This window comes from Ammodytes marinus, assembly GCF_949987685.1.
Source record: "Ammodytes marinus genome assembly, chromosome: 4".
NCBI lineage: Eukaryota > Metazoa > Chordata > Actinopteri > Uranoscopiformes > Ammodytidae > Ammodytes > Ammodytes marinus.
The window spans coordinates 30,523,949-30,551,622 of NC_137233.1; the positions used below are offsets into that span (position 1 = coordinate 30,523,949).

At 41.7% G+C, this 27,674-nt stretch overlaps 3 protein-coding genes across 3 annotated transcripts in view; 2 read left to right on the forward strand and 1 right to left on the reverse strand.

Annotated features, from left to right (window-relative positions):
- Positions 1-4,588: 4,588 nt before the first annotated feature.
- Positions 4,589-6,736, forward strand: LOC307250079 (leucine-rich repeat neuronal protein 1-like; the record flags this gene model as incomplete). The annotated part of the gene is made up of 1 exon (XM_080027037.1): positions 4,589-6,736. One exon carries the CDS (start codon positions 4,589-4,591, stop codon positions 6,734-6,736), a length of 2,148 nt encoding a protein of 715 aa, XP_079883163.1.
- Positions 6,737-8,437: 1,701 nt separating this feature from the next.
- sumf1 (sulfatase modifying factor 1) lies at positions 8,438-16,945 on the reverse strand. Its single transcript, XM_080025548.1, has 9 exons — positions 16,622-16,945; positions 15,473-15,646; positions 15,017-15,091; positions 13,478-13,560; positions 11,646-11,768; positions 11,413-11,527; positions 9,840-9,953; positions 9,682-9,741; positions 8,438-8,928 (listed from the first exon to the last, which is right to left on the reverse strand). Exons 1-9 carry the CDS (start codon positions 16,874-16,876, stop codon positions 8,839-8,841), a joined length of 1,089 nt encoding a protein of 362 aa, XP_079881674.1. The 5' UTR covers positions 16,877-16,945; the 3' UTR covers positions 8,438-8,838.
- Positions 16,946-17,448: 503 nt separating this feature from the next.
- The window catches only part of LOC307249570 (inositol 1,4,5-trisphosphate-gated calcium channel ITPR1-like), an 82,452-nt gene continuing 72,226 nt past the window's right edge, over positions 17,449-27,674 (forward strand). The window contains exons 1-3 of the mRNA XM_080026365.1: positions 17,449-17,603; positions 18,973-19,088; positions 22,945-23,015. Coding sequence (XP_079882491.1) covers positions 18,997-19,088; positions 22,945-23,015 — 163 coding nt within the window. The 5' untranslated portion in view covers positions 17,449-17,603; positions 18,973-18,996. The remainder of the gene's footprint in view (positions 17,604-18,972; positions 19,089-22,944; positions 23,016-27,674) is intronic.

Here is a 27,674-nt window from a genome sequence, read left to right on the forward strand (position 1 = left end):
CCACTGCAACACACATGATAGCTCTGGATTTAAAGTGATTGTCCGGAAAAAAAAACTGGTAGCTTTAGTGCAGAGATCTGGAAATATAGTATTAGATGGTGCACGCTCGTATGGGGGGAAAAAAGTCATTTGGACACATGTGCATGGTATGGTTGTGCTCACTGGTGATACACAACTATAGCATAAATATATGCTCTGCTTTTTGATTATAAAGGTATATATGTTATATGTATATCTGGCATACTCCTTTAGCTGCCCCGATGGCACTAATAGCTGTCTTCTAATGTCTTCTCATTTGGTTATGAAACAGACATGCTGGTGGCATAGCCGTTGCTATGGCGATGGCATGTCTGTGAGCCTGTTGTGCGGCGGCTGCTGATTCAGAAACACTGCTTACATTTTGCAGCCGGTGAAAAGGGGGAGAGGAATAGAAGAAGGGGTAAAGCTTAGCCTCATCTAAAATATGATGCAGCGCGCTTTCAAGCTGTGTTCCTCCTGGCTGCACCAGTGGCACATAGTGGATAGTAATATTAGCAGCATGCATCTTAACTCAAGTTAAATGAAATGTATTCAAAAGCAAACCCAAGAGACATCATTTTAACAAGTCGTTCAAAACAAGGCCTCTTTTTTTTTGCCTTCTTTCGCTGATAACATTGATGCTGTCCTGGACACACAGAGAGACCTTAGTCTCACAGATCTGACTGTATGTCTGTGTTTCTTCCTGGTGACTCCATGTTGTCCGGAGATCCTGTCATATAAATGCATTTACTGGACCCTTATAGCATCAAGCAGGCAAAGCTCATTATGTTGCACAATTACATCTTGCTGTCTTGCGTCGAACCTCGGGGCCAGTGCTATTCTGAAGGTTAATAGGTACCCAGCTCCTATAGATGTATATTTGTAGATGTGTGACTTTTAGATGTGTAATGTGTGCTCTGACTAAAACCTCCTAAGGATTGGATGAGGGAGTAAATCCCTCCGGCTGGAGGCTTCAATTCAGACAGCCAGTTGGATAATGCCAAGCTGTTGAGGGATTTTTCTGCCTCCTTGCAGTGGTCTGTGCGCGTTACAGTGTGTGAGTCAAATAACTGTGGGAAGTCGGAATGCGTTTTTATTGTGGCAGCGTGGATTGAGATGGGTACAGTGTGTAGCCATACATTTAAATGATGTTCCCTAAAGGTCAATTGCTCTCTGCTGCCTCAGCCAAGAGATTAGCAGTAGTTTTTTTTAGGATACAGGTGCTGAAACACAACTGGTCCAGGGTTTTGGCAGTGAGAGAATTAATCTCAAACCTAATCTCTGTTGCGTACTGTGCGCAGAACAAGAGTTCACAAAGGTGTTGTTGTCCCAGCAAAGTGATTAGCATGACGCCATAGCAAACGTCTCTCCCTATTGAATATGAGCCTGCAGGATGTCAGTTCATCTCTGTTGCGGCTCTTGTTGTGATGTTTTAAGACAAAAATAGTAGCTAGGACATTGAAGCTTAATTTAAAAAAACAACAACAAAGTCTATTCATTCTTAGAATTTAACTCTCATGATACTATTTCTCATAATATACTGTACATGTCATGTCCATATTGTAAAAAAAAACATTGCAGTACTACATTTATAGTATTTGTATAGTAGTGATGAGGAAGTATTTATGTTGAGCTAAATCAAACAGGTGTTTTCAGATTGCATCCACCAAAGTCATGATGACACCCATATGCTGTTAGATGGGTGCTATAGTGTTGATATATATATAAAAAATATTTCCCAATTTTGGCCTTATAACATTCCCACACATTTTATGTAGACAGTATGTATTCATATCGAAGAGCTGTTTATACTGCTATCCCTGTGTGAAAGTGGATCCCAAAGATGATGTGCTGTACTATACGAGAAAAGTTGATGGACAGTAATGGATGAGTAAGGAAGACAATCACTTTATATGTGTGTGTGGATTCTGGAAGGACTGTAGTGTAGTGTGCTTGGAAGGTCAGAGCACAGCTTGGTGTTGTTCACAGGTGGTAAGCCGGCGAGGGATTGTGTATTTGGCATCGCAAAGCTTTACTGTAAAGGTATCCTTAAGCACAATGCTTAACTCCAAACCATCAGAGCTGGTCTGCAGCCAACAATGGGTACCTGTGGGGATGCTGCACAGCTTGTTAGTGTGAATGTGCGTACTGCAGTGATTATGAAGCAGGGCCATCAGTGAAACAGAGCATATGTGCTCAGCAGAGCTTCCTCTGGGTCAATAAGGTCAACACGTACACACAGTAGAGAGATAGGTGGGAACGGATGCAGACACCCATAGTGCTGCCACTCTGCCAGAAACCCGGTGCCAGGTGTCTTAGTTTTATGGGCTCAGCATGAAAACAGCAAATTATCCGCCTGTCTCCTTCCGATTTGATACCCGAGCAGCGCACGGAGGAAGCGAGAAGACAGACAATTGTACTACCAAGTTAACCTCTATATACAGAGGAACAGTATATATCCACAGGCAAGCGTTTATGATGATGTAATTCATTCAGGAATCTATGAATAGAGCCAAGAGAAAGTGCATGTCCCTGCAGTCACACTTTAGTCACACCAAGGGAATCAGTTAGATCAGTCTGAGTGTGACCGGGTCATTGCAGAGACCGGCCACCTGATGCCAGACACCACATTCCTACTGAGAGCATGGATGAGCTGCACAGCTTCAACACACTGCTACATATTCACTATACTCATGATGTTGTTTTGCCTGTGTAGTGTTTCAGTTAAGTGGTGTGCTCTTCCTATCACACATGCAACTGTGAGAAGAAGAACTGTGAGAAGTTGTCAACACAGGGCGTAAACAGACAGCACATGAAAAGAAAAACAATCTGTATCTGTTTTATGCTAATATTGGAGAACGTGTCAGTTTTGGTGTGAAACAAAATACGCCTAACTATCTCTCTGTTTGACACACATGCACTGACTGATCAGCCTCAGGTTTATTCATGAGGATAAATGTGAATTTCTAGAAGTGTCAGTCAGACACTGTGGTGACAGGAAGCAAAGAGTCTCTGTCTGTCTCTCTTGTTAATCTATATAGTCAGAGAAGCTGAATCTTACTGTTGGTTGTTAAGATAATTGACACTAATGACAACTACCTAATCACACACAGAAGCGCACGCACGCACGCACGCACGCACGCACACACACACACACACACACACACACACACACAATTATAGTTATGCCTTATCACACAAAACTTAGACAACAGAGTTTGTTTTATGTTTGTTAAAGTCAACACACAAATAGTTTTATATACATGGATACATAAAAGGATTTTTTCAAAGTAATTGATGACTGTTATACCTGCTGTAAAAGTCATTCCTATAGATGTTTCTCGGAATGGGGGGTTTGAAATCAACAAATGAAATGAAAAGCGTAACATATCTAGATTCCTTATTTGGCCTGTCATTCCACTCCAATCTCTCTCTTCCTTGTCTTTGTTGGACCAAACCTGGTTGGGTTTGTTTGCACACATCACAGGCAAAGCTCTCGCTATAAAATAAATAAATACAATTCTTAATGCACTGCATAAGAGTGTGACTGCTGCCCATGTGGCATAAGTAGTGAGTGATTAACAGTGAAGAGCGCACACTCCCTGTTTATTAAGCCTGTTGTGTAATGGGCACGAAGCCAGAGCTGCCGGCTGTGCCCACCCAACACACTCATTCAAGAGGATCACTGATACCAAAGCTGGTATGCAGATAATCTACACAGGAGGACAGACCAAAAACATGGTGAATTCTAAGGCCCCCCACACCAGGGAAGCAGAGTGAACATAATCATTGTATTCTTATACTGACAAACACAGTGAATGCTGTACTAAAATACTGCATCACTCTAACCGCTAATTTGTATACTGAGGTGAACAGACATTTATGGTAAAGGAATGGCCAAATAATAAATACGTTTTGCAAAGGCTTGAGACCTAACAGGCGCTGTAACTTGACATGTTGTGTTCAATCATGGAACAGTTTAACTAACAAATAGCATAGCAAGGTTAAGCAGTTTTTATGCATGGCATCACTCAATATTATTTCAAGATCTAGAAGTTACTTTATCTCAAATGTATTCCCATTTTCAAACTGTGTCTGGCTGGGTAAGAGCTCATTAAAAAGGAAGGAAGTGAATGTCTACAAGATAGCAACAAGATAATTGTGACAGATTCATTCTGCCCTGTTACACACGTCAACTTAGTCCCCTGAATATCTGTGGGGTGAAACTGTGGAAAACTTCCACGTGCCTCATTTGTAGAAACCAAATCCTGCTCCCTTACTTTCTCACATTATCTATTCAATGGTGTTTCCCCTTCCAGTCCCATACTATGTTATCTAATTGCCTACCCTTTGGTGAACAGGTTATCAGTGTTTGTATATTCTGTATCTACATTGCACGCTTTAATATGTTGCTTGCTTCTGTCTTTTTCCAGGCCTAAACCTAACGAACAACATACAGGGACTAGATAGCAGTGAAGAAGAATTGTGCTCATGATCCTTCCCTCCAAGATTTTCTCCAAAACCCTGCCTCTCATCTAAGCTTTGAGAAAGCAGAGAGAGAGCAGGCGACATGGCGCTCAGCTCGCAGCCTCGGCCACCTCTCCTCTGGCTGTGCATGGGCTTTTTGCTTTCCTTTCTGTTGCCCATACATGGCAAAGAATGTCCACATTTGTGCGTATGCGAGATCCGCCCTTGGTTCACCCCTCAGTCGACCTACAAGGAGGCAACCACAGTCGACTGCAATGACTTGAGGCTCACACGCATCCCTACCAACCTGTCCACAGACACTCAGGTGTTACTGCTCCAGAGTAACGCCATCTCCCACACCAGTGGAGAGTTGGAGGCGCTGTTCAACTTGACAGAGTTGGACTTATCCCAGAACAACTTCAGCACTGTGGAAGCAGTGGGCCTGACCAGCATGAAGCACCTGACAACCCTTCATCTAGAGGAGAACCAGCTCAGCCAGCTGCCGGACCACTGCCTGGGAAACCTTTCCAATCTCCAGGAGCTCTACATCAACCACAACCAGATAAGCTCCATCTCCGCTCGGGCATTTGCAGGCCTGCACAGCCTGCTGCGCCTTCATCTGAACTCCAACAAGCTCCATGTCATAGATAATCGCTGGTTTGAAGAAACACCTAACCTTGAGATCCTCATGATCGGGGAGAACCCAGTTATTGGCCTCTTAGACATGAACTTTAAGCCTCTAGGAAGCCTGAGGAGTTTGGTCCTGGCCGGAATGGACCTTACCGATGTTCCAGCGAATGCATTTGTGGGTTTGGATAATCTGGAAAGCATTTCTTTCTATGATAACAAACTGGTCCGAATCCCTCAACTGGCCCTCCAAAAAGTTCCCAACCTAAAATTCCTGGATTTAAACAAAAATCCAATTCACAAAGTCCAGGAGGGAGATTTCAGGAACATGTTACGACTCAAGGAGCTGGGTATAAACAACATGATGGAGTTAGTGTCAATTGATCGCTACGCTCTGGACAACCTACCAGAACTTACTAAGCTGGAGGCCACCAACAACCCTAAGCTGTCTTACGTGCATAGGTTGGCCTTTAGGGATATGCCCTCCTTGGAGAGCATGATGCTAAACAATAATGCCCTCACTGGCCTTTACCAGCACACTGAGGAGGTGTTGCCTAATCTGCGGGAGATCAGTCTGCATAGCAACCCATTGCGCTGTGACTGTGTTATTCAGTGGATGAGTTCCAACAGAACCACAGTGCGCTTCATGGAGCCCCTGGCCATGCTGTGTAACTCCCCACCAGAACTCAGAGGCCAAAGGGTTCGAGGGCTAAAGTTGCTGGATTCCCCGGAGCAATGCATCCCCCTTATATCCCACAACACCTTCCCCAGCCATTTGAGCCTCGAGCTGGGCATGAGTGTCAGTCTGGACTGCAGGGCCATGTCTGAGCCAGAGCCTGAGATCTACTGGGTGACTCCTGTTGGAGTCAAAATCACTGTAGACACTTTGTCAGAGCGGTACCACTTGAGCAGTGAGGGGACCCTGAGGCTGTCTCATGTTCAGGTGGAGGATTCTGGTTGTTACACCTGTGTGGCCCAAAACACAGAAGGAGCTGACACGCGGGTCACCACCATCCGTGTAAATGGCACCCTGCTGGACAGCAGCCAGGTAATGAAGATCTATGTCAAGCAGACTGAACCGCACTCCATCCTGGTCTCCTGGAAAGTCAATTCTAACGTCATGTCCTCCAACCTGAAATGGGCCTCAGCCACCATGATGATTGACAACCCTCATATCACCTACACTGCTCGTGTCCCTGTAGACGTTCATGAATACAACCTGACACATCTCCAACCGGCTACAGAGTATGAGGTGTGTCTCTCTGTCTCCAACGTCCACCTGCAGACACACAAGTCTTGTGTCAATGTGACAACACGTAGCGCTACCTTTGCCCTGGACCTGTCAGACCAGCACTCCAGCGCAGCTGTGCTAGCTGTCATGGCAACCATGCTGGCCTTTCTCAGTCTGGCCACTGTGGGCATCTATGTGGTCCGTAGATGGAAGAGAAAAAACTACCACCATTCTCTGAAGAAATACATGCTGAAGACTTCCTCCATCCCCCTGAACGAGCTTTACCCTCCGCTCATCAACCTGTGGGAGGCCGAGGGTGAAAAGGACAAAGATGGCAGCACAGAGGGGAAACCCTCTCCTGTCGACACCACACGTAGTTATTACATGTGGTGAGGATTTAATAAGGAGGCCTGGCTGCCTCTCAAGCAGCACAACAAGACACACTTTTGCCATTTTGGTGCAAAAGTCAAATAAAGTTGCAAATGTTTTTTGTATTCTCAGCTTTGCTCATACGAGGCAGAGTGAAGCACAGGATTTTTATTAGTATAGAGCGTATCGCCTTTGTTTGATTCTTTATATCTGTAATGGTTTTGGACTCTCCAAGATGGCAGCTGTGTTTAGCCTGCAGGTTGTCTTAGATGCTATGCTCTTGTTTTGTGGTGCATTTTTGACTCACTTTCTTTTTGGGTTAATATTATAATATAGCAGCAGAGTCCAATGGTCGTCTTGCAGCATTAGTGGAAATCAGTGTCTCTTTTTCTGTTTTGTCTAACAGGTACAGGTACACCTCTCGTGCACTGATAGATGATGGAGTTTGTCTTAACTTCAATTTAAAGCTGACAGCTGGGTTTAGACCTGTTAAACTGTCTATTGAATGTTAGCGATTGTGCAGTAATGTTGTATCAACTATATACCTTTGAACTTTGATTTAAAAATTGTAAGAAAATAGGATTTTAGTCTGCTGATAAAATGTGATATTTACACTAGAATAACAAATGTTTGTTTAAACATTTGAAGTATTTTTTTTTTCTTTTTACAATGGTGAACTAGAAACAGTTTGACCCTGTCCCTGTTTACTCACATATTTTGGTAGACTTTTTCGCTATTTGCATAGTTTATTATTTTCACATCCATTATGTACACTGACGAAGTTCAAATAAATCATTCTTGGTTCTTTTGCAGACTTTGGTCATTTTCCAATTCCTATTCTAGTCTCATTTTATTCTTTCAGTTTTGACACACACACACACTCTTTGGGGATACGTGCCGTTGGTTTCTTGTGGACCATTACTGGCATGTAATTCATGAGTCTCAGTCCAGACCTGAGTGAATTAGCTTCTGACCATAACAATGCTAACATTCCTAAACCATCCTTAGACATACACCCAGATAGAGCGATAGACCAAAAGATACCCTGCGTTCCAATACCTATACTTGCCTACTATTTAGTATGCCAGAATCGGATTAGGATGTCCCAATACATGCATGTCAATTGTAGTATGCTGAAAATACATAAATGCCCCATTTCGGAGTATTCCTCTTTATTCTGGACATTATGAAATAAAAACTTCCTTATCTGATTTTTTTCTCTCGTGACCCTAAAACTCTTCTGTACTTTAGTATGTAGTGTAGTAAAAAGAAAAAGTATGTGACTTGGAACGCAGGGATAGAAAGACAGTATGCTAGATATGTAAGCATGTGCTGCCCTCTGGTGGATGGTATGAACTAATACTACTATATTAGGGTGTTATACAGTATATGGTTGTCAGAGGTCAATATGATAAAAAAGAGTAACAGCAAACTAACACTTTGACGTTTAGAATCCATGTACTAAACCTTAGTATTAATAAAGCCGATTAAGAAATTGATTTCAACAATTAAAGTTCACAGACCACAGACAACACACACACACGCACACGCACACGCACACGCACACGCACACGCACACGCACACGCACACGCACACGCACACGCACACGCACACGCACACGCACACACACACACACACACACACACACACACACACACACACACACACACACACACACACACACAAATAAAGAGATTGTTTAAGATCCCATTTGTCAGGCCAAATTTGTTGGCAAGTATTTTTATTAGAATACTTAATCAATTTCACAGCTATTCCAGTGTCTTTCTTTATACAATGACTATAAAGTGTATGTGGACTTTTAGTCCGTCTTAGTCCAGCACTTTGCTGATGACAATCAATCAACACAATTGTTAGCTTGCCTGTTTTGACATTTGCAAGACCATTTAGATCTTTGCTTTTCTGTTCATTTTATGAAAAAAAGTAGAAAAATATATAAAAAGATATACATTTGACATTATAGAGATTTTCTTCTAGAATGTGTGACGTTCTCTTAAAAAAAGCATCTATTCAATTTATGTAATTTGATTTACTCTACAACCGCCATTGGGTTTTTGAATAAGAATAAGGGACAGTGTGTTTTAAGACAAGCAGGTAACCGTGGCCCTCAAGAGACACAGCGGAAACCAAGATTGGAGGCTGAGCTGTCCGGAGTGTTCTGGCTTCGGGCAGCACATCGGTATCTGTAACAGTAAGACTGGAGGAGGGGGCATGAAGAGAGGGCGGCTTACCGTCAATATACTAAAACATCTGCTTTGTTAGTATTTTAAAAAACACAAACAAAATCACACTGGAAACAAAGCACACAGCCACCATTTTAATTTATCCTTTAGATTACTTCTTGATGTTGAGAAAAGTTAAGTTTTCTCATGATCCTGTTTGTGCACATTCATCAAGCAAGTCTGACTGTTGTCCTCTCTTCCCTCACATGGTTTATTCTTATGACAACAAACAGTCCTCTGTTCTAAGGGCTTATTTTGCTAGCAATTAGTCCCACTCCCATGGCAACCAATGGTGGTGGCAAGCAAACTGGAATGGTCTCCAGTGGGCGGCTCAAATGGTGTCGGAGATAAAGTTAATGCACCATATGCGTTGGTGTGAGTTATCTCGTCCTCGCCGTGAACATTGAGCGGTTTACTACCATTAGAAACACTGTTATCAGAGCTGATGTTACCTAGATTTAATACTTGCTATGAAACAGGTTTACACCATTAGCCACAACAGTTATGTTTTCACGTCTGCTCTCACATGACAATACACAAGACCTCACTGCCCATACAACATACCATCCCAGAGCTATTTTAACAGTTCAAATACAGGTACAAGGACTGGTGTTTCTAATTTGAACGTAACATTTTTTTATCGATAATCAAGATGCTGCATTTGATCTTTTAATTCAATCTATGGAGTATAATGAGCATACAATTGTTGAAGTGGTTGTCGTTTTTACCTTGTGGCACATGTATGACCCTCCCTTCTTCACCCTGTCTGTGCCTGACAGAGGGCCCCTCTGAAAGACAGAGAACAGGACTCAACACCAGAGCAAAGAAATACAATTACAAAACCAGAGAAAAGTCCAAATCTTAGCAGGTAATGTGTTCTTCTTACTGGGTTGTGTTGGTGGTCTGTGGTGTGATGCACAGTCCACCAGTCTGAGGTCCACTCCCATGCATTCCCCACCATGTCATACAAACCAAAGCCATTGGCAGGGAAGGACATCACCTGAATCATGCCACATTAACACAGATTCTGATTAAAAATTGTATTAGGATTAACTACTAGTATCACTTGTTTATACTGAAAGCGTTAACAAAATGTAAGCCCTGTATGTATGTATGTATGTATGTATGTATGTATTGTACTGTACTGTACATATGTTGGCCACGATGAACATGTGACTCTGAGGGGGACTTTCCAAGAACTTACTGACAAATGCAGATCATTTTATGCGGTCGGTAGCCCCATCTATTTTTATCCATTGTTTTTTTTTTCTGTTGCCTAACATGCCAAGCTGCTTCAATAAGATTTTATTACATTTTTAAAGCATGATACATTTCTGTTTTAACCCATTGATGACTATGGCAATCTAGGATGCATGTCCTTAATGCCTGAGGGTTTTCTGAAAAAACAGTACGAATTGTCAAGTCTACCAAAACCTTAATATCTAAGCCTGTGTAGCACATAGAAACATGAAATAAAATACATTTAAAAGTTAAGGTTCACAGGTTTTATTTAAACATGCTCCCTTAGCGCTTACAAACCAACAAATATTTCTAAAAATCGTCAAAATTAGATGAATTAGAAAATTATTAAATATTGTTAATAAATAGATGCAATGTGTTGTGTGATTTTCGTCAGTAGTCTATAGTAGACCTTGATTCTGCGCACCAAACGCCACTAACTGTTCTGTCGCCGACATAGCTGGCGTATTTTTATTATTATTTTGTTTTATTTTTTTATTTTTTATTTTTTTGATTGACATGATTTTCGGCAAACCACACAACTTTTGGGTGGTCACGTGGTCTTCAAAAAATCAACAAAACCCACCTCATGTGTATTTGAACCAATGACAGTGCATTCTATGCTGGGAATGCCATGAAAATTAGATAAAGTAATAATGCTGCGCGACGCAGCATCAGGCAGGAGAGCCAATGTGGCATCGCGCAGCAGCCGTCATCAATGGGTTAAATCAGTGAGGCTAAACATCGCTGTATTTCATTTCAACTGGTGGGATCAGAAATATGAACTTTCTCTGAGCAGCTCATACCCTTAAAGAAGTTGTGTGAATACATTCATGATTAATACTTCAATTCAATTACACATTATTGTCCCCATAGAGATACATGTGTCTTGGACTCCGCTGCTGACAACTTTACTTTATTTCTAAATGAAGGACCCCCCCCCCCCCCCCGGTAGAGAAAGAGATTGGATTACGCATTGAATCACAGTATTTTGTTTGATCCTTTGCAAGCCGATTAGTCTGACTTTTATAAACTTCCTGAAATAAGCTCCTATCTCCAGCACCTTTCATTTCCTGTGAATTCTGTGGCTCAATTTTATAGCATTTGCCATGTTTTGTTATAATGGCCCTCGAGCACAGTCACATCTCCTCTTCCCCTAACCAAACAATATGATGCATATTTTTTTTCCACACACCCATAACTACGGCAATCAGTCTTACCGGTGAAGTTTGGCTGTATCCGTCCTCTGCAGAGTTGTGGTTGGGGAAATCCCCCTGCCAGAGGTTGGCGTAGTGTTGTCCTTTTGGGTTCAACTTGTTTCCCCAGGGGTAGAGTCTACACACAGGGGTCAGAATGGAAGTAAACATTGGACTTAGTGTGCGGAGGACCACGGCACAAGCATAACAACAACATCGGCCTAATTGTATAGCCACAAAATGAGTAAACGCCACACCTGTCTTGAAGGCCACCTCTGCAGGCGTACTCCCACTCCGCCTCTGTAGGAAGTCTCTTGTTGGCCCAGGAGCAGTAGGAGAAAGCATCCGTCCAGGAAACGTGTAGAACAGGATGGTCTAACCTAAAAAAAAAAACAGTAAAAAAAAAGAAGGTTGTCATTGTTTTATCACTTTGCTTTTGCCAAAACATAAGCCGCTACAGTAAAAGTAATGCACCCATATATATTGAAAACATCATTCTTATTGGTGCTACTCTACATACTCCATACATGTGTAAGTGATGAAAAGAATCCACGGTTCTTATTGCCTGTATAGTCAAATGAAGTGCCGGTGAAGCCAGCATGGGGCTCCAGCAGGATGGATAAGACTAATTAAGTGCCATTTTTCTTCTGTGTTTCTTGGGCAGAATTTCATTAAAGAGCTTTAAAATAGGAGGGAGGAGGGGAGGGACTAAAAGAAAAAGCAGGAACTTAGTACTAAAAAGAGCAAAACTTCCGAAGAACTCCCTTGATTTGTTTCACACAGACTTCTGAAGTCTCAACAAAAACACTTTCTGACCATTTAATGGGACAGTGCCGGCATTGTTTTTAAAGACAGAACTGAATTAAAAAACTGTCTACACTTCTATTATAGTATGGTGAAAATTGGTATCCTTTAAAACATTTTTGGGTTAACTTACAGTTTTTTTTTCGATTGCTAACCCACAGTGGGCACAACTGTAGCTCAATGTGCAAAACTCTAACTACAGTCTGCACTACCAACATTGACTGGAGCTGAACAGTTCACTTCACCAGCAAAATAGGCTCAGTGCAGCAAACACTATGAACCAGCCTCATTGAGATAACACACACTGTCATTCAGAACACACTCGCATCAAACCCCAATACTCAAATTACAAACTTTTAATCTTTACAGTTTGAATCATTTGAGTTACTTCACACAAATGACGTAATATTTTCTTTGAGAAAAGACATTATTTCACATTAAATTGTTTATTTTATAACATAGCAGTTATGTTTACATATAAACAAAAATAAATGGAAATCAGAAGATGGCTTCGATAGATACGTATTTTATATTTTTTTGAAAACATTTCCGAATATAATATTTATTTTTTGTGTAAAAATTCTATAATTATAATACAGAAATCAATTCCTATTGTCATTTACTATAAGGATGCAGCTGTAAGCTATTACAGATGTATTACAGATGCAACTTTAGATCTTTGCAGATTGGGTTGCACTTAACCCTGCCTCTCTCAATGAGAGACCATGATTCACAACAGGGTCTATCAGAGTTGCCCTTACTGTATTTCATCAGAAATTACAGCTCAATGTCTTGTAGGTCTTACTCCACACATCCACATTCTCACTGCGACACTTCTCCCGCCAACAACATTCATTGGTCCATTTACAATTTTTATTTTATTTTTGAGCCTTCCCTATACTGCATAATACAGTATGTTCACTAAAAAGTCCAAAACAAGACACCTTCTTAGTGTTTCAGTTGAAATTGTAATCCGCAGTGTTTGAAATGCACTAGCCTGAAATCCATTCTGTTTTGAATGTGTGGTTTACAGTTGTGACAGCAGTGTGTTAGCATTTGAACAAAGGGCTAGAAATCCACAGTGTTGTGCAGGTTGTGGTTAAGCCATGTGATAAGTGTGTAGAGTTTTGAAAATTGTGTTTAAGCAATGAAAAACGAGCTACAGTTTGGTCCACATGAACCGATGCTGTGCATACTGTTGTTAGAGTTTTACACATGTCGCTCCAGTTGTGCCCACTGTGGGTTAGCAGTCGAAAAAAAACTGTAATGTATAGCAGCTTTCTACTTGTCTGAGATGTCGGAGTCCGGACCTTCAGGGTGCTTCCAGCTGGCCCCTTTGACCGGAAGCCACCAGGGGGCAGCAGCCACCTAATAACATGGAGACGACAATTATAACGGTTACTGGCTGATGATAGTATGCTTTTTTTCCCATACACTATCACTGCATTCCAAATCACATATGTTTTCTTTTTACTATACTACATACTAAAGTACAGAAGAGTTGTATGGCCACAGGAGAGAAAACAAAATCAGATAAGCAAGATTTATTTTTCATTATCTCAAGAAATGTCTAGAATAAAGACGAATACTCCAAAATGCTATTGGAATAAGTGGGGCATTTAAGTATTTTCAGCATACTACAATTGATGTGCATGTATTGGGACATCCTAAATATTTTTCTGGCATACTAAATAGTAGGGAAGTATGGGGATTGGAACACAGGGTCGGTTCAGTTCTCTTTCACATATACACTTCAGGGTTAAATCTAAGAATTGTCCTCAGTGTACGTGGTGGTAAATGGGACTAATGGTTTCCAGTGTTGCTGTACTAATGGGTACACACAGCCCACATGATCAGGCTGCACATGACAGCTGAGATGAAGCAGTGAATCTATCTGCTGTCTGGCATTGGTCTATGGGAGGCCTGTTTATGTTGTGCTCAGGCCACACTAAACAGCAATCTGTGAACATTCTCAAAGCTCCTGAACAACAGTAGTATATTCTTTCGTGTACTTTCTACAGACAGAAAAAATGCGACCCAGAGGCTTTTACTTTGAAGGGGTTTTCCAGATGAAGGGCTTCAGTGCATGTATATTACTCTGAATACATCATGGTGGGTTTCTCCCTTGCCTTATCTTGTCAATAAAACACACCAAATTCTTTGTCTTTCTTGTTGTTTTTCTAGAAAAAAAACACTGTGTCACATGGCTCGTGTGTCACTTTGTCAGTGCTGAAAGACTGGATGTAGTTTAGAGCTCCAGGCATATTTTGCTTATTATTGTTGGCAGGCAGTTGCATTATGAAACCGTTGACTTTGGAATATTGATTGTGTTCAGTTTCATTGCTATGGTAAAATGCAGGCTGGATCATGTGCTCTCTTTTTTGGAGCAGCTTAGCAAAAAGAAAGTATTTTTTCGTAGGCAACCATTCTTGTGTGAAGTGCTAAGACTTTGTGTGGATTTGAGACATGTATTGTATCTATCCCTGGTATTTCTAAATGAATGATTGGAAATGAAACGTGGCAACATCAACTTTTTTAACACACTTTATAGGACTTTGGATTAAATGTAAAAAAGACAATGAATGGAGATCAAATAGAAAATGTTATTTGTTGTTAGTCATTTCAAACATTTACAGGTGGCAGAAGGGTAAAGTGGGTGTGGTTAATACGTTTATTTCCCCAAACATCTGTATATATAATATACAGATTAAAGAAAAACTATCAAGGTCTAGATATGTCTGAAGTCTTGGGTTCATGGCACTAGAAATGCTTCATGCAGAAGTAGCATAAGAAAAACTAAAAAAAATTGTAAAACCATACTTACTGCTTGGTCGATTTGGTTTTTGATTGACTCGCTCAAGAGTCCCTCGAATACAAACGAGTCTCCGATTGTCTCTGCCTGAAAGCACAAGGGGTAAAAACACAGACATAGGAGATTAACCTTCGTTCGAACATACAAATAACCACTGCCAAAGATATGCACTGCGTTCCAATCCCCATACTTCCCTACTATTTAGTACGCCAGAAAACGATTTAGGATGTCCCCAATACATGCACGTCAATTGTAGTATGCTGAAAATACATAAATGCCCCACTAACTCCAATTGCATTTTGGAGTATTCGTCTTTATTCTAGACATTTCTTGACATAATGAAAAAAAAAGACTTCCTTATCTGATTTTTTTTCTCTCTCTCCTGTGGCCCTAAAACTCTTCTGTACTTTAGTATGTAGTGTAGTAAAAAGAAAAAAGTATGTGATTTGGAACGCATGGGGAAAAAACCTCAGTCAAGTATCCTGTGGCATCTACGAAGCTCTGGAACTGTCGGTTGCTGACTTCCTGGATGTCCATGTGGAAGGGGTCCACGCTCACCGGCCTCAGAGGGCCCTCACCATCGGCAGGGATGCCTGGCTCGTCTGTCCCCATCAGGAACTCCCCTCCTGGAATCAACACCATCTGTAGACCAGAGGAAAACAATACAGCCAATCAGCTTAATAAGACTCCAGACAGTGTTTTTTTCTTTCAACAGGCCCTATACAGTTTAGATTGTTGTTAGTTTTGGTTTTGGTTCAAGGTGCTGAAAGCAGTCTGATCATGGGAGTCCCCTTTTGTCCCCTGAAAAAAAAACCCTCAACTAATGATGGATGACAGGCAGAAAAACATAGGTCATTTAATAAAGCTAACATGCGGTGCTAGGATATAGAACAAGTGGAAGATTTCCACCGTGAGCTCCATTTAAATAGCAGAAATGTAGCCAACTGTCCGTCCAGTTATTCTCCCAATGTTTAATTTGAGTTTTTCTGATATGTATACTCATATATAATTTCTAAAGTGTGTGTACCGTTTTCATTGCTGTAGGTGTGTGATATTATAATTTTATACTATTTTTAAAGTGCTTTTGAGGTATTCAATGGTTGTATTCAATGGTTGTCTGTCTCATAACTCCCGAACCTAATTTTGCAATCATAGAATATAACATTCCAGGCCTTATTCATCTTAATACGGTAACCTTCATCCAGAGTAGGGCCTATACCTTGCTGGAGAAAGGCCAATAAGGCTCATTGGTCAATGTCCTCCTCAGTACCTAACTGGTTGAGATGAGTTGAACAAGTGATATGCAATGATTCACTTCTTTGTTTTCAATACCAGTTAAAAAAAAAAGTGAAAGTGAAATGTTAATTGCTAATAGGGAGTAGTCGGTGTCTCGCATGTGTACGATTTATTAACTCGCGCAACACATCAACCTGTTATTTCCTGATATAATTTTGTTTTATAGGAGTTGGCCTATGTTTAATTAGTCTGGAATGTTGTTAGTCACTCGTCTTAGCTGAAGTAGCCTGTACAACACTTTTAGCAGGGACCTTTACTGTCCTCTGTCTCTCCCCCATGTAGGCTACCACATCTTCTTTACAGTAAGCAGCGACAGATTACCTGACTCTGTAGTTTCTTCTCATCTTCCCCGGCCCGAGGTGGACTCTCGTTGGCGCCTCTCGAGTATTTGTCAGCCGGGGGGTCTGTGGAAGGGGTCCCGTCCTCCGCAGGCTCCACTGCAGCGGCGGCAGTGGCGTCTCTCTTCGGGTTCCCACAGCCGCATGTTGATGTTGACTGAGCCCCGCATGAAGCCTGGCTACACAGCGCTTTGTGGACGCAAACTACAATGAAAAACAAGGCAAAAGTGCGCACCATCCCTGCAGGACACGTCTCAAAACAAAACAGACCTGCTCATGTGGATCATGGACATATACAGATGTGGATGCCGCTTTCGCTTCCGCATTATGAGTCACGTGGTCAGTCAGCTGGCTACAATGTAACTCTTTCCTGCCCGAGGAGAATAGAATATAGCCAATTGGTATTTTTTATTTCGAATACAAAAATATTTGTAATTGCAAATTATGAGTATTGGGCTAATTTTGTAGTCGATAAAAGTTGCTCTTATGCACATCAAGTAACTTGAAAAATACCATTCAAACAAAACCACAGATGTGTTGCTGTTTGACAGTTTATAATCAGATAAGAAATACTTTCTTTCTTTCTCACAACGCCAACTAACACTCAAGGCTCTGCAGTGGGAGATGATGCCGCTTGGATGTCCCTAGGCGATGGGATGGGACCACATGGACCTCATTTCCCAGCTATCAACACTACGGCCGCTCGAATAGCCCAGAAGAAGAAGTGGCAGTGAGCCAGGCGGCGCAGCAAGCCAGTGTGCTGCCTGCCTGCCTCAGTGAACGCAGCCCCGGAGCTCCGGACAGGCGAGGAAAAGAACAGGGTGACAGAGGCTGTCAAGAAAGCGGGGATTAATCGCTGCCGCTGCTGTCGGCTGGATCTCGCCCTCGGCCCGGTGGTGAAGAGGAGAGCCGCAGTCATGTTGTCTTAAAGCTGAGCACCCCCCCAGCGTTTACCACAAACCGAGGTAAAGTTGAGCGCACAACTTGTTCGGCTCACCATCCTCTCTTCCTATCTCTGTCTTCTTGCAGCGCGTGAAAGAAACACGGTTGACTTTGTTCTCCTTAAATGGGTAACAAAATGCTCGCAGCTCGTAACCAGTGTTTTGTAATGTTCTCGCTTTACACCGCAGTGACCCAGAGAAAACGACAACCAAAGACAGCGAGTTTGATAATAGTTTTGGACCGTTGTGGAACAGACAGTGTGATTGTGGGTGCAAAATAAAATGACAGCCTTCCACTGGACGCGTTCTCGAGTTTCATTTGTTCTAGCGGTCTGATGGACAGGCCTGTAAAGAAAGATGCGCCCTTTTGCTCTACTTGTAGCTGACCATTTCGTCATTTATAACATTATTTAAGTCTTGGCAACGGATGGCATGTCAGCCAAAGCAAATGTTGGTTCATTCTTCAGTGAGAGGCAGTGCTTCAAAATCAGACAGATAACAGTGCAGTGGCCCATATATTACATATCAGCTACGGCTGCGATGACCTGTTGCAGGTGCAACACAAACCCTTCCTGGTTTGCTGCAGCTCCTAATCATTAACTGTCCAGACCCCAATACACGACGGCACAACACAAACAGGTTACAGTGACACACACCACACGGAGAATTTCCCTACAGCCTCCCCTATGCAAATCCACACTGTTAGAGAAGTCGGCTATAATTATAGTCTGGATCTCTCAGGGAACCCTATAGCCTTCACACCCCACAGGGGACTATGTGGCTACATGCATTTTAGTGTGTCTTTTGCCTCAATCATATCCGGAGATGCAAACTGAAAGTCACAGGTAAATCATTTTTTTTGGAAGCCATGAATTAGTTAGTTGAAGAAGCTGAATGATAGATGTAAAACATTGCAAGTATTATCATGACCCAATGCAAATACAAATGTGGATGCTTCTCTTTAAATCCTTTGCAATAATATTGAGAACATTATTTCAAAGTAAAACAGTAAATTAGATGATTTTATGACATCATTAGGCTTTTTCTTTAAAGGAGTACTTCACCCATACGGAACCAGCGTTCTGTCATTATAAAATCACTATTATAATATAATGAAGGAGGTTTTTCTTCCCTCAGTCTTTCCTCAGTCTTCCCTTGGCGCAGCTGTCCTGTTAATCCTAACCCTACATTTTTACTGAAGTGATGTCATATCTGTAAAATGTAGGGTTAGACAGTGAGACCATAAAACACTCTATCTGCCTGTTCTCAGGTTAGGATGAACCGACTTCAAACATTTTTGCACGTTTATACTTCATAGGATCTCAGAGTTCATATTCCCACCGGTGAAGTAGGGCTTTAACCAATTTCTTCACTCCCTTCCTCCGCTGTATAGGTGTTGCCCGTGTGTCCCTCCAACATGTCGGATAAGATGTCCAGCTTCCTACACATTGGGGACATCTGCTCCCTGTACGCCGAGGGATCCACCAATGGCTTCATCAGCACCCTGGGGTGAGTCCAATCTCTCTGGCCCGAAAAAAAACATTATGTGTGTGGGCTGGCATCCACACACACTTCTACTGTGTCTGTTCTACTGCGATGCTGAACAGTGTTTTGGAAGGAAGCCATACTAATAGCTGTGGGTCTGTTAAAGTGGTTGGATTTAATGAGCAACAAGTTTTGTCACAGGCATCTATCTCCGTCTCACTGCCAGGGACCGAATGGAAATCAAGTAGTTGAGAAGAGATACGTCGTGAATGTCATTTTTTTGCGGGGTTTATCTGACAGACAGTGGGGAGGCCTCCTGGTGATGTGTGGCTCTGTGGCCCCCTATGTTTGACTGTCTGACCCCCGGCCACTGATAGAGCCACTGGGAGAAAAGGAAGTATAGGGGCGTCAAAATGCACAGTTAATGATAAAGTCTGTGTGTTTGTGAGACTGTGGCAGCCAGAAGGAGTGGGTGTTGGAGAGAGAAAAAGGTGGTGGACGGTGCTTTGCCTGAACATACTCAATGCTAATGGTATAAAGTGGGTTCACGAGGCCACTCCATTCACCCACACAGCCAGAGCAATATTGTGTTGTTTTGGCCATTGTCTCTCTCACTCTCTATGCCTCATATTTGGAAGACAATATTGTTAAAAATGTAATTGATTCAATGAGGATGTACACGTTTTGCGTTCACCCTTTCTTTCATCTTCTGTTCTGAATGCAAACGGGGCCATTTGAGACGAGAGACTTTGCATTGATGTTTTCAAGCATCAGAAATGTTGTCAGTATACTACCCCACGCCAACTGCTCACAAGAAATGGAATGACCTACAGCAAAGACTGAGTCACTGTAGAGACAGTGTAGCCTTTCTCGAGTTCCAGCGCATCCCACACACGCACATGCACACTCACTCACTCACTCACTCACTCACTCACTCACTCACTCACTCACTCACTCACTCACTCACTCACTCACTCACTCACTCACTCACTCACTCACTCACTCACTCACTCACTCACTCACTCACTCACGCACGCACGCACACGCACACACAGTGCACATCTTTACTAAGCTGTCATGACAGTTTTGGCCAGGAGCCATCATTTCCACGCACACAACCACCAACTCAGCAGCATGCGGCCTTCTCCAGATCATACGCCTTGAAGCGAAGAAACCATACTGAGAAGAAGTGAGAACGCTCTTTGATGATCATAACTTTGTCCAGCCGAGCAGCACACCCCAGCAACCTCTTCTTTGATCGCTGGAGAGAAGGGTCTGTAGGCCAATTAAAGGTTGAACATATTTCAAAAAGGCTCATTGAAACCCTGCAGGACCTATTCCGTTAGTTCCATGGGGTAACTATATACAGAGTGACAGCTTCGACAGGGATGAGCTATTCATGTGGCTGATCCACATATCCACATATAAAGGTGACCACACACACCTACTTCATCGTTTCATCTAAAACACTCCTGGATACTTTCTTTCTTTCTTTCTTTCTTTCTTTCTTTCTTTCTTTCTTTCTTTCTTTCTTTCTTTCTTTCTTTCTTTCTTTCTTTCTTTCTTTCTTTCTTGCTTGCTTGCTTGCTTTCTTGCTTGCTTTCTTGCTTGCTTTCTTGCTTTCTTTCTTGCTTGCTTCTTGCAAAAATATTCAGACGACACAGCTGTTGTTGGCCTCATCAAAGGGGGAAATGAGGAGGAGTACAGAGACACCATAGAGAACTTTGTGGAGTGGAGTACAAACAATAATCTCCATCTCAACACCACAAAGACAAAGGAGATAGTTGTGGATTTCAGGAGGGGGAGGAGGAGGACTCAACCAACACCAATCAGCATCGGGGGCACTGTGGTGGAGATGGTCGCCAACCACAGGTACCTCGGTGTGCAGCTCGACAGTGAGCTGGACTGGAAAAGCCACATGGAGGCGGTGTACAAGAAGGGACAAAGTCGACTCTTTTTCTTGAGGAGACTAAGGTCATTCAACATCTGCCAACCCCTACTGTGCACTGTCTACCACTCAGTGGTGGCCAGTGCTTTGTTTTTTGCTGTGGCATGTTGGGGAGAAGGTGCCCGCACAGTGGACAAAAACAGACTGGACAAGCTGATCAGGAAGGCCAGCTCAGTGGTCGGGGTTGAGCAGCTCAAGGTCCAGCAGGTGGCAGAGGCCAGAATCCTCAACAAACTGGCTTCAATAATGACTAACCCCACTCACCCACTCCACGCCCTGAAGGTCATCAAGAACAGCACCTTCAGTCACAGACTAATTGCACCAATGTGCAAAACAGAGCACTACAGGAAGTCCTGTATACCAGCTGCCATACGGTTTATAATGCACAAATATAACTTTGCACTTTGTAGTATTTATTATTGTTTTTATTGTTTTTTATCTTTTTTAAAGTATTTTAGCTCTATGAGGGAATGTGTGTTTGTTATGTCTGTCCATACGCCGTTTGTGACACTGTAATTTCCTGTAAAGGATTATCAAAGGATCTATCTATCTATCTTTTCTTTCTTTCTTTCTTTCTTTCTTTCTTTCTTTCTTTCTTTCTTTCTTTCTTTCTTTCTTTCTTTCTTTCTTTCTTTCTTTCTTTCTTTCTTTCTTTCTTTCTTTCTTTCTTTCTTTCTTTCTTTCTTTCTTTCTTTCTTTCTTTCTTTCATTCTTTCTTTAAATCTAAGTGTGCCGTAGTCTTGTTCCTTGAGGTGTACTGTACACTAGACTACAGGAGCAGACAGGTCTGTTTGGACAACTGTACACATTCCCCGGGAAAAGGCCTGAAAAGGATGTGGGATTTGGCCAGAGTCCAGTGTTATTCTAAGCTAGTAAAAGCTAAATTTGTCACCAGAAATTCCAGCCTGCCCCCCTGGTCATCTAATCCAGAATGATGTTACTATCGTGTGGAGTGGCAGAGTAAATAATAAGCCTCAGCTATGTGAGACCTCTCAAGGAAATTGGGAAAAGCCAGAAGACTTTGTACACGCAGGAGCTTTTTGTTGGGAATACTTTGTTCTGGACACTATTATGTTTGACACACACACAGACACACACACACACACACACACACACACACACACACACACACACACACACACACACACACAGACACGCATAAGCACACACGCAAACCAGCTTGCACTAAAATCCTCAGGGATCATAGCGATGCGGTGGCATACAATAGTTAAGATGCCCGGGCAAAATAACAATCACAATCATAGATATTAATTAAATAGTGGAACATGTTGAATCATTCTATTGTCAGAACATTAACATTTACAATATTCTTTGACATTCTCCTGCATACAGTCGTTTCTAATTCATCTGTCGTTCGTTCCTCAGTCACTACCTCTGTTTGTGTGTACCTTACTGTAAAGTGTTACCTCATTTGGGCATTATTGCAGAATAAATTCATTTCAGTCTTATGTTGCTTTGTCGACTCATGGTTACTTGGGAAAAACCTAGCAAGCTTCAGTGCCATCAGTGATTAGGTTTTTTTTTTCAGTCATAAGACAAATACAAAGTCAAAGTCTTTTATTGTCAGTTCTGATATATGCAAGACGTACATCAGAATCAAAATGGCGTTTATCTCTGGCCCACAGTGCTGTTGGAACGATAAAATAAAATAAATATAGAGTTAAATAAGATAAACATAAACAATATTTACATAAGATACATTCTAAATACTAAGTAGTGCAAAGGAATTTTCTGTGCAATATAAAACAGTATATATAAGATAGAATAGAAAGTAGATAAGTTAAATTGAGATGTGCAATGTGCAATCAACTGGATGTACATTTTAAGGCTTTTTAAAATACAGACACTAATTGTTTAGTAACCAGAGATGTGTGTCCTGTTGCTAACTATGTAATGTGTCTGTGTCCGTAGCTTGGTGGATGACCGCTGCGTGGTCCAGCCTGATGCCGGGGACCTCAACATTCCTCCCAAGAAGTTCAGAGGTAAGAGACACACAGAGAGAGTCCACTCCCCCTCGTCCTCCTGAGGTCTGACATCATCACACTTACCGCTGTCTGTTTATACTGTGGCTTCTTTGAGAGAGAGACGCTGTTGAATGTGTTAATGCTGTGTTTCTTTGGTGACAGCCACAATACCTCTGCCCGCTGGACTTCAAACAGGGCTGCTTGCCTTTTGACAATGGTGTGTGTGTGTGTGTGTGTGTGTGTGTGTGTGTGTGTGTGTGTGTGTGTGTGTGTGTGTGTGTGTGTGTGTGTGTGTGTGTGTGTGTGTGTGTGTGTGTGTGTGTGTGTGTGTGTGTGTGTGTGTGTGTGTGTGTGTGTGTGTGTGTGTGTGTGTGTGTGTGTGTGTGTGTGTGTGTGTGTGTGTGTAACAGCATGTAAAGCAGGGTGTTTGTAGCCTGATCTATCCAATAAAAAGTTGGACTGAGTGTAACCCTGTGTGTGTGTGAGTGTGTAACTGTGTGTAACAGCATGTAAAGCAGTAAGCAGGGTGTTTGTAGCCTGATTCATCCAATAAAAAGTTGGACTGAGTGTGTGTGTGTGTGTGTGTGTGTGTGTGTGTGTGTGTGTTTATAGCTGTGGGATAGCTTGCTCATCTGTCACGGTAGAAGCAGATGGAGAGAATCTAGAGTCTGGGACGTTGATTTGTCAGAAGAACACAACACACTTGAAAAAGCTCCTTTTCAAACAAAAGCCTTGAGATGCCTCTTTGGATGAACGGGGCTATTATTAGCTCTCTCATACAGGAAGTAGAAACTCATGACCCTCAGTTCTCATGCTGGAGGTTTATGTCTCAGGGGAAGAGGCCTGGCTCGACTTAGTGCAGAGAATATGAGCGTGGTGACAAGCGCGAGTAGTATATCTTTCACAGGTTCTCCTACAATACTGTAATATAAAAGCAGTTCCTTTTACATGGTCACTGCTGAATAAATATTTGATTGAAAGTTGCAACAATATTGGACTGTTGGTTGGAAAAATTCTATCTGGTAGATTAAGAAAATATGTATGACCAAAAGTTCTTTTTTTAAAGGCTGTAGTAGATCCCTCAAATATGCTGGCCTTTTTGCCATGTTATGATGTGATTTTTAAAGATAATTTTTTGGCATTTTTCAAGCTTTATTCGATTGTACAGAGTTGAAATGGGGAGACAGAGAGCGAGAGAGAGAGGGGGGATGACATGCAGTACAGGTCCACGGGTCGGATTTGAACCCGCGACCACTGCGACGAGGCCTGAGGCGATATGGTACACGCTCTATCCACTATACGTCACCGGAGCGCCCAAGCCACTTTGAGTTTTAAGAGCGTTATTTCAGTCAGACTTTGAAGCTTGTTGGATAGTGAACCCTTTGCATTAAACACTTTGCATTTAAGGATGCTATCTGCTGTATCAGGAGTAGAACCAAGATTGCACTGTATTTAGAAAGGGTTGAATGCTTTGATCTGAGCAATGCCCACACAGCTCACCTCTTCAGCGAGGCCTTATGGGGGGTCCCAGGACATGTAATCTCCCCTTAGAGACAACCGCTGTCACCACACGGACACTGCACACTGATACCTCCCGGCCTGCAGCAGCAGCATGAAAGACGAGTCTCTGGCTGTCTTCTTTGGTTCTGTGTGTGTGTGTGCTTCACTTTACCTGTCAAGATTATTCCTTAGAACTAGACTAGGAGAGGTGGGAGTAAGTGGCACAAAAAAAACATGGCGGCAATGTCTCACACCTGTAGACTTTGTCGAGATCCATCCAAAGCATGATCACTCTCTTTTCCAGTTTAGTCCATTGTGTCATCTATTGTTTTTGTCCGTCTCTGTTGTGAACAGGCAGTTAAATGATAAGGTATAGTTTAGGAGCATCCTTAGTGATTTAGCTGGGCTGGGACAGTCTGTGTGTACTGTATGGGACTTAGACGGAGACAATGGAGTTTTAGATAAGTTCAAATCATGCATTATTCAAATGGTTTGTAGATTTGTATTTTTTAATTTGTGTCAGCAAACATGTGATTGAAGTGTGAGGGCCGTGCACATTGGCTCTCTGACAGAGAATGCTTTCACTAATCACTTTACCTCAGTTTATCTTCCACACTCAGTATTGTTCTTAATCTGAGCCACTCACTGCAAGACATCAAACGCCTCTGACATATTTGAAATGATTGCAAGATATTGTAGATATTTGGTCGAATTTTTTAATTATATATTTTATTTCTTATAATAATAAAACGGATGGGGGGCAATTGAATTGTGCCAGTAACGTCCTGGTTCAATTGATGTGTTTTAGTTGTTAATGTCTGTCTAAAACACACTGGCACATACACTCTTGAGCGTGGTTAAAGTGGCGTTGGTTTAACCCCTTCACCGTGTCAGCTGGTCTTGACCAAAAGTGGCCTTCCTTTCACTGTGAGTGCTAGATGCTTCTGGAAGGCAGAAAGAGGTGAAAATATGGATGCTATAGGATCATATGGAAAATGAACATTAAAAAGAGGTTACAGTCAAGCCATACAGTCTTTTATATAATGGAGGCGGTCAATCTCAAAAGTCTCTATTATATTACATACTTTTTTGTGAAATTAAAGAAAAAATTAATTGATTTTCAAAATAAGAGGTGAGTGTAGTATCATGAAGAGCACTACTACTAGCAAGTGAAAATGTTCTTGGTTCGAAGGAGCTCGATCAAGTTAGACATAATGATGATGAAGGACTTGGAGACTACAACATGTAGAACACAAAGCGGAGGTTATGGAGTTGTGTGTCCTTTAACAGACAGGGAGAGTCCAATGAAAGTATACTTTTGGTTGCATTCTGCGTTATGTAAAATCCATTTGAGATGAAGAGAATGTGTCTTAATACACCTTGCAGATGACCTTACAAGCCACCAGTGCTTTCACAAAGCAGAGATTATGACTCATCAAATGCATGTAAAATAATAATCAAATAATAATAATAATTAATATAATTTTTTGAGCTGTGGAAAAGGGGTAGGATTAAATAAGTTCATACTTCTTCCTACTCCTTTTCAGGCATACCATATGAATATTTGTAAATTGTTTTCTTTTTTCTTTTTTTGTAAAATAATTTAAACATAATTTTTGTTTATTGTTTTTTCATGCTTTCAATCAATCAATCAATCAAATATGTAGTTAATGAAATGATCAATGGGTGTATTCCATGACACTGGCTGTGTCAGTTATTCAAAGACTAAATAAATACTTTGCTATTTTACACTAACTAGGAAATCAAACAATAGGCCTTTTCACAGAGGATCATTTGATCAAGTCACAGAAGGAAACACACAGGTTCAAATTCTACTTACAATGGTGGGATTTTATATAGCGGCTTCAGTGTCAGGGTTGTGGCATTGCGCATGGTGGCATAATAGCACAGTTGAATAGAACAGAGACAGAGATTGTTGTTAGTATCAGTAACACTTTTGCTTTTCATACTGTGACAACATTATTAAAAAAATACGCACTTACACTTGTTATGTCTTTCATGATCTTTCAGGAGCCACTAAGCACTATTTGCAATTCATCATACATTTCTGTTACCTTTTGTGCATTGAATTGTGGGGCAATTGTATGCATCAACAGTTACACTCCAAAATCAAACATGTTCAGTATGCTTACTGGCTTTTCTTAAGTTAACTTAATTTTGTCCTCTCTAATGTGAACACTTACTGTACATACACCACTTACCTGCTTTGTAGTATGGAATAGTATAGATATAAAGGTCTGCTGTAGAAAAGGGTATTCTCTGTTTATGTTATGCCTCCCCCGCGTATACCTGTATAGTCTCACTGATCGACCTTATGATTTGTTACAGTCAGTCTTACAACAACATCACAAAAATGGATATCAAATGATGACACGTGCATACCATAAAAGCACAAAGGACTCACAATATACAACACAAAAGCAAGTTGCAGTCGGTTGGTGGTATATATAAAAATGGTGTCTTTTGAGAACCTCATATATGCGAGTTGTCCAAGCCACTCCTCGAATAAGGAAGTATTGGCTTCAAGCACTTGAACTTGCCATAATCCTCAAGAAGTGTGTGTGACATTATTAAAACCAAACATGAAACTGTTTTTTTTCCCCCGTGTACATACACATACACACTCTCTGTCTAAAGTGTGCTTACATATTTGTAATTTCTCAGGGGAACTTTTTGTGAATCTCGGTCCCTCCGAGTGTCCTCCGGCAGAGCAAACACTCTTGGGTTCCTCCTGGTTTGGGAGGCTCCTCAGCAGTTTGAGAGAGGACACAGTTGTGCAGAGATAATCCTCCTCCGTAGAGGCTACAAGGGGGTGTAAGGCCAGGCTAGCCATGTCCACATGTAGGGTCTTATACTGTCATTGCTGAGGTATGCTTAACATTTCTGCCTAATGTAAACACAAGCGCCTTACTTATAATCACACTCTCACTTATGTAGTCTGTATGCAATACACTGAGACATTAGGGCCTGGCCTTGTGTTTCACCCGATTGAAAATACCATTACACACACTCCTACACACACTGGGATAGTTCAGCAGAGCACACAGAGCAGCAGGCAGCACATCTTATAAAGTAGCACAAAGTACTGAAAACAGTGCTTTGTACTATGTTTTATAAATCGTTTGAAAGTCAGACCACTTGTTTGATTTGAGGATG

Coding starts and splice junctions, on each gene's coding strand:
- sumf1 (XM_080025548.1), bottom strand. CDS start 16,876: ATGGTGCGCACTTTTGCCTTGTTTTTCATTGTAGTTTGCGTCCACAAA. Junction 15,092..15,472: donor CCACAGGATACTTGACTGAG/GTTTTTTCCCCA, acceptor TTGTGCTTTCAG/GCAGAGACAATCGGAGACTC. Junction 9,954..11,412: donor GATACAGCCAAACTTCACCG/GTAAGACTGATT, acceptor GGCATGATTCAG/GTGATGTCCTTCCCTGCCAA.